Genomic DNA, 10847 nt, shown 5'->3' on the forward strand with positions numbered 1-10847 from the left:
ATTCTGTTTGACAAAGTACATTAGAACTATATAAAAATAGTTTATTTACAGTTTTAATATCTATTAGAACAGGTGACTTAAAAAATATATACAGTATGAATGAAAAAAAAATAATTCCTATATTCAGTAGGTAATTCTATCTATAGTCAATAATTAAATTAAATCCATATTCCAATTTTAGAAAGCATTTTTGCCTAATAATTCATATTAACATTTCTGATATATTTTCTCTCTCTTGAACCAACTTATTAAATAACTCATGTAATTTACTATTTTAATTCCAGTGTTAATCAAAATGATTAAAAGAAACAAACCATAATTTTAAAACAAAGTAGTGGCTCCTTCCCAGCAGTTCTGTAGGACCACAGAAAGGGAATTCATTAACTCATTGCCTCTCTCAGTCATCAACTAGAGCATTCCTGGTAGCAGTGGGTTTATGGTGGTGGTGGTGGTTATGTGCCATGGAGTCAGTTCCGAATCATAACGACCCTGCACAGGGTTTCTGAGGCTGTAAATCTTTACAGAGGCAGAAAGCCTCATCTTTCTTCTGGGGAACAGCTGGTAGCTTTGAACTGCTGACCTTGAAGTTAGCAGCCTGACTCATAACCACTGTGCTACCAGAGCTCCTTAGTGGGTTTATAGGAGGCCTAAAAATTTCTGAGAAGCTTTGAATTTAAAGGTACAGTGCCATCTCAAATAATGTAATACCATGGCAAGTTGGAATGTCACCAAGAAACATCATTTGTTATTAAATTATTGACACCTATGCTGTTTTTTGGTTGTTTTGTTAAATACTGTTGATTATAAAAAATATTTTACAGCTCAGTCAGTAAAATATTCATTTAAAAACTCTGAGTTATATACAATATATGCTTGATAGTTTAAAATTCTCCAAATGGAGATATTGTAGACAATATTATTTTATTTTAAATTATTAAATTATTCAATCCTTTAAAATTAAAATTTAAAACTTTAATGTAAATTAACATACATAAAATTCAAAGGAATATTAAGGATTTATCTGATTTACAGAAAGAAATACAATTTAGAAGATTAAGGGCAAAATTCCATTAGTGTAAAAGTCACTGGCTACTAGCTAGCACAGGAGCATGTGGATTGCTTTTAGCCGTTTTGAAACATTAACATAGAGACTACAGGACAGAGTAGAACTGCCCTAGAGCTTCCAAAGCTATAAATTTTTAAGGAACCCAACTGCCACATCTTCTACCACAGAGTAGCTGGTAAATTTGAACCACCAGGTTTTTTGGTTAAGCAGCTGAGCACTTAAACCACTGCACCAGCTTAGATGGTCTTAAAATGTACATGGAGATACAGATGTGTGACTCTGTCTACATTAAATTTAAAAATGACTTGCATTCTGAGAAGTCGGGTGCAGAATGTCACTTCATCAATTTTTATGTAGTTTAACAAATAACATCTGGCAAGGCTTTGTTTAAATACAAAAATTTCAGATACATTAAAATGTTTTCTCAAATCATACTTCTATTTCTTCACAGCTTTGTAGATAATAATTGTAATTTTCAAACTTTTAGTATACCATGTGATTTAAATAGATCTGATTTATAAAATTTGATATCTGATATTTGTTGTGTGCTCTTGCAAAGAGTACATAGGACTTTTCTGCAGCAATCAAAAAGGTAAAATCTTCTTAAACTCAGATTTCAAGTTTCTTCCAATAATTAATCCCTGGAAACACTTTTCAAGTTTTGATTTCTAGATATAATAGGCATTCTTCGACATATACACATATTTTATCTCTAAACTTTAATATTTTCAAACCATTTGAATAATGTGGTCAGATTCAGCATGATGATATCTTCACAGAACTGAGAAAGTCCTCTGTACAAGATAAATTTCGAATTTCCTTGTACACCATCTTGAAAAAACGAGTTAAACTAGTACACAGCTATGCTTTAGTAGGATTTCCTGCAGGCTTGGGGTCATATCCATACAGGAAAGTAGCTGTTATTACAAGGATGGCTCCAAGGAAAAAGATACTAAATAAAATGAAAGAAAAATGAAAGTCAGATGAAAAGAAAAATAACTTCCTTCTATTTATTATAAAACAACTATAATTTAGAAAAATGTTCCATACTATAGCTAAAAAAACACTGATTACTATATTCCAGATATTTGGCTAAGAACTTTACATACATATCTCATCTAGTTCTAACAACAACCCTATGAGTTGTACCAGTATTGCCCTCCTATTTTATATTTGAGGAAATTAAGGTTTAGGGTGTAAGTATGGTACTTGTATGGTGCTGCAGGATAAGCGCTCAACCATAACGTTGCTTTGAACTGCAAGGTTGGAGCTTCTAACTCATCAGCTGCACCATGAGAACTCTATACAGCGTTGCTATGAATCGAATTGACTTGAGGCACTTACCAACATGACAAGTTGACTAAAGTCCTACAGCTTTAGGTAGAAGGCAGGATAAAGTGGAAGACGGCTAAATCTAGGTATGTCTGACTCTAGAACCTATATTTTCACCCACACTTCACAATGCTGTTGTTACTAAGTTTTCAGTAGTTGTCATCTTTCAGAAGTAGATTGCCAGGTTTTTCTCTCAAGGTGCCTCTGGGTAACTCCTCGAACCACCAACTTATTGATTAGTAGTTCAGTGTTTAACCATTTGTACTATCCAGAGGATCCAGAGAGAGCATTCTTTACTATAGACTGGAAATTAATTTAAACTGGAACTGGAAAGCCTATCTAATTTCTAACGAGTATATTATATTTTTTAAAGTTCTGTTATATAGGTATGAGTTAGTCTTGGTTTTAAAGTTTACATTAACACTTCAAAGTCACTCTCCTACTTTAACTCAGGTCCAGTGCCTCCAAGACTCACTCCTTTAGACAGTTACTCTATAATATTTATTGCAGTGTATTAAATAATTCATTATTTGCATACCTAACCTCTGTTGGGTAAAATACATCCATGCAAATACATCCATGGTCCCAACCCCTATTGCTGTTGTTGCTAAATGCCGTCTAGTCAGTTCTGACATATAGCAACCTTGCATAGGGTTTCCAAGGAGTGGCTGGTAAGCTTGAACCACTGACCTTGTGGTTCAAACTGACTTTGCAGTCTAGCATTATTAACCCACAGTTCAGTACCAGGACAGAACCCCTGTTAAGATTATATTAAAAATTCAAGGTACATACAATGGTTTGTAATAACAAATGGGTGCTACTTTATGACATCTGTTAAGACATTCTTGCTACTATATTACTATATTTAAGATATTTCAGTGTAACTAGAAGTGTTTCTTTAACTTTTTTTTATGTGTCAGAAGGTATGCTATATACTATATAAACATTTGACTGAAATTAGATATTAATTGAACTTATCTGTTCCAATTAAAATTTGACTTAATGACATACTTAGATATTTATATAAGAGGGGCAACAACACTAGTGAACTATGTCATATAAAGGTAAGCCATTCTAGATCAAAAGGGCAGCATTTACCCCAAGACAAAGTTCAAAAGGGTTGGGAAATAAAGAGGACTGGAGAAAAAAAACACAGGGAGGAAGTGGGATAAGAGATGTTGTTACATTGAGGGCCTTTTAATCATTGAGATGAAACTAAGTAGATGTGTTAAATATAAAACTGATCATCTCCTCTGTAAACCTTCACACAGTTCACAAGTTAAAAAAACAAACAAAACCAAAACAATGGTGTTTTCATTAAGTTAAGAATAAAGAGAATTTAGTTATCTATTTTAGGAAAAAATAACGGTCTTCTCCATTTGGTTCAGCATGTTTGGTATACTCTCAAACATTCATTTATTCATTCAGTAACATATTTCTTCTTTAGTCTTCATCACAATGTATGTCCTCCCACACCCCCAAAGACTGTTGCATGTATTCATGGCAAACCTATACACAAGAGTAGAACTGCCCATAAGATTTCCAAGGAGCAGCTGGTGGGTTTGAACTACCAACTTTTGCTTCACAGTCCAGTGCTGATCCTACAGTGCCACACCAGATGTCTTCACACCCTACATACTACCTCAGAAACATGGATTTATTTACACTTACATGTTAATAGATTTACTATGATAAACTATGACTCTTTTATCTGTTGACCAGTTTACTTGTTTATTCCCTGTACGAAGTATAGAAAACTCCCTCAGCATTATATACCTTATTTTTTTGAAAAGTTATAACATTTTAAGTAAAAGCTGCAAGTTTCAAACATTCTCTAGTAACTAATGCTAAGATTTTCTCTATTATCATTCAAATGTTGGTGCCAATTGTTAGGCTAGTTTTACTAGCTAAGTGATTTGTTTCTACACTAAGCTGAAAATCATCTGAAATACTTTCAAATTCATGCCTCAGAAAAATTAAAGATCTCCTATTAACCAAATTGCTTGATAATCAAAACCATAAATTTCCAATACAGTAATATACCCAAAACCTGCTGCCATCGAATTGATTCTAACTCATAGCGACCCAATATAGGGTTTCTGAGACTGTAAATCTTTATAGGAGCAGACACTCTCATCTTTCTCCCTTAAAGTGATTAGTGGGTTTGAACTGCCACAGTTAGCAGGCCAAAGCCTAACCCATAGCACCACTAAGCCTCCTTACTACATTATATATAATATGGTGGTGGTGGTGTACCATGGAGTCAGTTCTGATTCATAGTGACCCAGCATAGGGTTTCTGAAGCTGTAAATCTTTACAGGAGCAGAAAGCTTCATCTTTCTCCCACGGAACAGCTGGTAGTTTTGAACTGCTGACCTTGACGTTAACAGCCTGACTCGTAACCACTACATTACCAGAGCTTCTTACATATAATATAGGGAGCATATTATATATATATATGTATAATACTTAACAAAGATAATTATGTTTATCTGCTGTCATATTCTAGCCACAATCCCATCCACCAATTTTTAATAACATGATGAAAGTTATTAAAACCTGTTGTCAAAGTAGATTCTAACTCATAACATTTTAAGATTCTGGAAGTTGATTCAACAAACATACTAAGTTTTTCTTATTATGGGGCATGCACAGTCCTAGCCTACATTACTACATTATTATATCAGATAAGTCTTCTAAAGAAAGGAGGGGGGTACTCTTTTATTTAGGGTGGTCTCTTGAGCACAACAACAACGTCTATGTTATAGACTCTTGACATTTCTAGGATTCCTGTGGATAAACTATATTCGTAACTAAGTCAAGGGAACCCTGGCCTAAGTAACTGAATGAATGGAGGTTCTGCCATTTCTTAAGAAAGGAAACACTGACAAAGATAGGGAATGAGTTCTCTAGCAGATAATCAAGGGAAAATGTCAAGCAGGTAATCAGATAAGCAGGCCTGGAATTCAGATTTAAATTTGAGTGTTAGCATACATTGTTTGATGCCATGGAGTCTGCCCAAACTCACAGTGTTTGTAAGTCATATAAAAAACTAAAGTGGGCCCTTAAATTTATTTCACAATTTTTACTTTGTTGGAAAAAATTCATATCTATTGGAGAAAACTCTGGCAAACTAATTTTATTTATACAACTTTCCAGGGTAAGATTTTCTTTCATGCATTTAATATGAAACTTTAAAAAAGGCAGTTTAATGGATTTATAATTTCAATTGAAAAGTTGTTTTAAAAGCAAAAAAAAATATCAGATCATCTAACTTTTAGATATTTAAAAAAACAGAAGAGTACATTTTACCTGGATGGCACAAAATCTTGTAACCAAAAGTAGGATATCAGCGTTGATAATATTATGGACAAAGAGGTTGCAAATCCTTTTAAAATATTATCTGCATACTTAATAACAGCAGCTATTACAAGACCTCCAAGTGCCTGCAAAAGTTTTAGAAGATAATTTTTTAAATGACTGTATATTAAACAGCTTTTCAAAACAATCTCATTACTCAATGACATTTTAGGCTTTTATCCTGTAAATTTAATTTCATTACAGTAAGTGATTTATTTTAAGAAACTATTTTAATTCTCCTGGAATCCAGATTTCTGGGTGTGAGGAGTTGGAGTGCCCCACCAAGGCCATTTGACCTTAGGTGTCCTTTTCAACCTTGAGCCGTTATATGCTGATGTCATATAACCCATTCTGCCATCAGCACTCATGTGAAAAGAAATCCAAATTCAACAACGATGAGTCACTCATAGTAACTCTGTACAGAGTTTCCAAGGTTGTAAATCTTTACAGGGGCAGAAACCTGCATTTTTCTCTTGTGGAATGGCTGGTTGGTTTGAATTGCCAATTTTGCAGTTAACAATCCAGTGTTTATCCTAAAGCACCACACCAGGATTCTATCAAGTCAAACAACACCCTTAGTAAGCAGCGTAGTGTAGCCCACTAGGCCTTGGGCTTTGGGATCTTTTTGAAAACTTATCCATGTGCAGTTACGGAGCCCTGAAGGTGCCGGAGGACAGTAACTGGACTGCTAATAACAATACCAGTGGTTCAAGCCCACTAGATGTTACAAGGGAGAAGGATGAGGCTTTCTGCTCCCGTAAAGACTTACAGCCTTTGAAGCCTTATAAAGGGTCTCTATTATTTGGAACCAGCATCCAGCACTTAACAACAGTCAAAATATTACTCTAACTTGAAAATCACTATTAAATAAACATGAATCAATGTCTATAGTATTGGCTTACTATGGTTTTTATTTTAACAACATTAAACAGCTCTTATAACCAAAAGGTGCTCTATTTCAAAAAGTATGTGATAAACACTAGAGCAATCAATAGTTTGTAATAATGGAGTTTGCTCATAATAAGAATAAAACATTGATCCTCATCCAACTTATTTATGCTAAATCACTTGTATGGACAAATGTTGGAAGACTCGTCATTCTGAATTAGTGAGACATTTTTATTTTTGAGTAAATAGTAAAGTAACTCAAGTTACCTTACCAGCCTTTCAGTAGCCTCTTCAGTTTTCATTGCTGTTGGATTACTCTTCCTAAAGCACATTTAATCATATCCTTTCTTTGAGAATGTGGAAAGTGAACTTCCTAACAAACATTTCTCAAAATCCAAATTGTGGCTACTTAAATAATTAAGTTTTACTTCATAGTTTTGTTTTCTGCCAAACCCTACTTCTTGTTGTTAAGTGTCATCAAGTTGGTTCTCATAGCGACCTGTATAGGGTTTCCAAGGAACAGCTAGTGGGCTTGAACTGCTGACCTTGTAGTTATCAGTCCAGTGCTTATCCTATAGCACCAAATCAGGACTCCTAACCTTTACTTATTGTTGTTGTTTAAGTGCCGTCGAGTCAGTTCTGACTCATAGCAATCCTGTTTAGGGTCTCTAAGGAGCAGTTGGTGAGTTCAATCAAGTCCTGGTGTGGCACAGTAGGATAAACCCTACTGGTGTGGTGGTGGTGGTGATGGTGGTGGTGATGAGCCGTGGAGTTACTTCCGACTCATAGTGATCCTACACAGGGTTCCCAAGGCTGTAAATCTTTACGGGAGCAGAAAGCCTCATCTTATTCCTGTGGAACAGGTGGTGGTTTTGAACTGCTGACCTTGACGTTAGCAGCCCAATTTGTAACCATGACACTCCCAGAGCCCTAAGTCTAGATTATCCACTTTACCAACTTTCACTGCAGTTTACTAAAGAAACTAATGAATCATGCCAATCAAAAGCACTGCAACTTAATATTTGGGTTCTGGATCCTAAGTTCTTGGCAACATTGTCAGTCATCAACTCATCCACTATTAATTCCTCATATCAGCTCTACCTAATCTTTTTATTTTGGCCACCTGTTAAATAGTAAGCACCTTACTCTTAACAGGTGGCTTCCCCTCTTAACTAGGATAAAAGCTTTCATACATAAACTCTCCTGACTTACACTATTTCTACAACAAGTTCTCTCTATATTTTCACTTTTCCTTGCATCATTCTCACCTATCTTTATATACATATATATTTGTTGTTGTAAAATATAAGTATATAACACATTTGTCAATTAACATCATTCTCTCCTGTCTTAAATATAGAAGTATCCTTCCTTCCAAATTCCAAAGACAACTGCTCTTTGACATCTTCATCAGCCTTTCATGACCTCACTCCTTATAGTTTCAATCATATTGAGGAGAATGGAAGTAGATTGTGAGGGCAGTAAGTTGAACTTCATTTTTTAATCTTCCAGAGCACTCAATAAGTTGGTTTTTTTGAGAAAAAAAATATATAGCTTATTCCATTCATGAATAGGAATTCTAGAGAGTTTTACATTTTTTAAATTACTCTTTGTATTACAAAATGAGTCAGTTTACCATACATCAAATGAATAAGAAACATATATATTGAAAATGTAATTATGATATGAGGCTTTCCGCTTAGGTTTCTAATACAATCATTAGGCCTCAGCTGGCAGACCACAGACTTGCTTTTAATAAAAGCTGTAGAAAATTTCAACAGTTTATTTGCTTTCAACTTCAACTATTTTATTTGTTAACTATTTTCATTATGTTAAATTTAACAATCTCTTCATACACAATCCCTTTTCATAACAGGTTTTCATTTGGATATTAAAATCAGCTCCATTTTAACTTCTCCAAATAAACCTTACATAATGAGAAATACAACAGGAAGGACACTATCTCTTATATTAATCTAGCAGTAGTTACTTCAATTCTGTTAAATGAAGCTCAGTAGCATTAAATTTACGACTTTAAATATTTTACCTGAAGTGCAACAACTATCCAGGTCAGTCGGTTATACCCCTGAAAAAATCCATTCTTTGATACTAATTCACCATCATAAATGTACACACCCATTAATCCAAATATACTCCCAAAGAAACCTAAAAAAGATATAAAATTGATGCATAAGTCACATAGTTTGTCTGAGGAGTTATTTTTCCATTGATATTCATATACTTTCATATATATCCTTTCTTTTGACCACTTAATTTTTATTTGGATATTTATATAAACCTAACAAACCTAACATACTATGACCTTAAAACAAATATATACGAATAGAAAAGAAAGTAGAGATGACCAACTTTGAAACACTAAAATAAAAATGTATAAATTACATGGCTACATAACTGTCCCATTAAAATCTTTACAAACTGCTCACATTGGGCATATTTTACTATATCTATGTCTTCCTATTGCAATGTCTGGATTTTGCATATATTTATATTCACACATGCAAATATAAAACTTTACCATGTAGTATAGCATTTTTCCATATGAAGTTCTGAAAGTACAATGAGTAATAACCAAAAAAATCAAGGCTAAGACAGAGTTGGTCATAAGCAATGCCAGACTCTGTCCTTACTGAAGTCTCGCTGTGAAATAAGCAGCTGAGTGAGAGCAGAGATGGTGTCTTGTCCACTGCTCTATCACTTGCCTCTACAACAGAACCTGTCACATAAGTACTGTGTTTAACTGATTTCCATGAACACTGTGAAGCTACCAATAAAGAAATAGATGCCACCTCATTAAACCCACTGCTGTTGAGTTGATTCTGACTCATAGTGACTATAGGACAGAGTAGAACTGCTCTATGGGGTTTCTGAGACTATAAAGCTTTATGGGAGCAGACAAGCTCTTCATTCTTCTGCTAAGCAGCTAGTGGATTTGGGCAGTGACTGGTAAGAGTGCAGAGGTAAGTACTTTTATTTATAAAGCGATAACAATCTGAGAATTCTGCAACAGAAAGAAACTATAAAGGATGTGAAATGAATTTTCTGAAGTTTCATTTATTTCAGCTCTACTGTTTTAAAATGTCTAAATTTCAAACAATGGCTTCAAACCAGTTTCACATAGTTTAGGTTCAGTCATTGACGAGGGAAAACAAAGGTAGCAAATCTGTTCATAACATCAAAATCTCTTCAATATCAGATTTAAGCTTAGCAAGAAACACAAATTTGCCCCACTCCCCAGTGATGTCAGCTGCCATTTTTGAATGAGGTACCACTGCATTTGCTAACCAGAACTAAAACCAAACCCACTGCCATCAAGTCACTCTGACTCATAGCAACCCTAAAGGACAGAGCCAAATTACTCCTTAGGGTTTCCGAGAATACATCTTTATAGGAGCAGACAGTTTCATCTTTCTCCCTCAGCAGCTGGAGGATTTTGAACCACTGACCTTGCATTTAGAGGCCAATATTTAACCCACAGTGCCACCAGTGTTCCTTGCTGGTTTCCTTTTGTTGCTGTTGTTTAGTGCAGTTGAGTCAGTTCCAACTCATAGCAACCCTGTACAGGATTTCCAAGGAGTGGCTGGTGGATTTGAACCACCAACCTTGCAGTCAGCAGTACAGTACTTAGCCTAGAGTGCTACACCAGTGCTCCTTCTTGGGGCAAAAATCCCACATACAAGGGATTTGGTTGCTATGCAATGTATATGTAACCACTGTTTCTATTGGCCATGACTGTGTGATTTTGATCCTGTTAAAAAGCCCTGTTTCAAATATGAAAATAATGCTGCCATAATTTAAAATAATACAAGTAAACACCCTTGGAGGATATTAGATTTTTTTAAATTATAAAAAAATACACAGGAGAAAACCCCAAAGACTCAGTAAAAAAGCTACTAGAACTCATTAGAAGATTCAGTAAAGTGGCAGGATATAAGATCAACATACAAAATTCAGTTGGGGAGAACAAACAAGATGGCGGATCAGGTGGAAGTGCAGTAAGGAGCTCTGCCAGCAAGAACACAGAATACAGAGCCAAGCAGGCTCAGGGGATGATCCCATACTCTGAACCACATATAAAGGAATAGTTAGAAGGTTGGAAGGCTTAGAGCTAGGGGAATTTGTGGCAGAAGCAAGAAATCCATTGCTTTCTAGTTCAGGATGCTCAGCTGCTCCAGGAGCC

General features: G+C 35.0%; 1 protein-coding gene across 1 annotated transcript in view; it reads right to left on the reverse strand.

Moving 5' to 3' along the window:
• Positions 1 to 1927: 1927 nt before the first annotated feature.
• SLC35A3 (solute carrier family 35 (UDP-N-acetylglucosamine (UDP-GlcNAc) transporter), member A3) overlaps positions 1928 to 10847 on the reverse strand; it is a 40131-nt gene continuing 31211 nt past the window's right edge. Inside the window, exons 5-7 of the mRNA XM_006830921.1 lie at positions 8694 to 8812; positions 5711 to 5844; positions 1928 to 2018 (exon numbers count right to left, since the gene is read on the reverse strand). Coding sequence (XP_006830984.1) covers positions 1928 to 2018; positions 5711 to 5844; positions 8694 to 8812 — 344 coding nt within the window. The remainder of the gene's footprint in view (positions 2019 to 5710; positions 5845 to 8693; positions 8813 to 10847) is intronic.

Source organism: Chrysochloris asiatica, unplaced genomic scaffold (assembly GCF_000296735.1).
Source record: "Chrysochloris asiatica unplaced genomic scaffold, ChrAsi1.0 scaffold00002, whole genome shotgun sequence".
NCBI lineage: Eukaryota > Metazoa > Chordata > Mammalia > Afrosoricida > Chrysochloridae > Chrysochloris > Chrysochloris asiatica.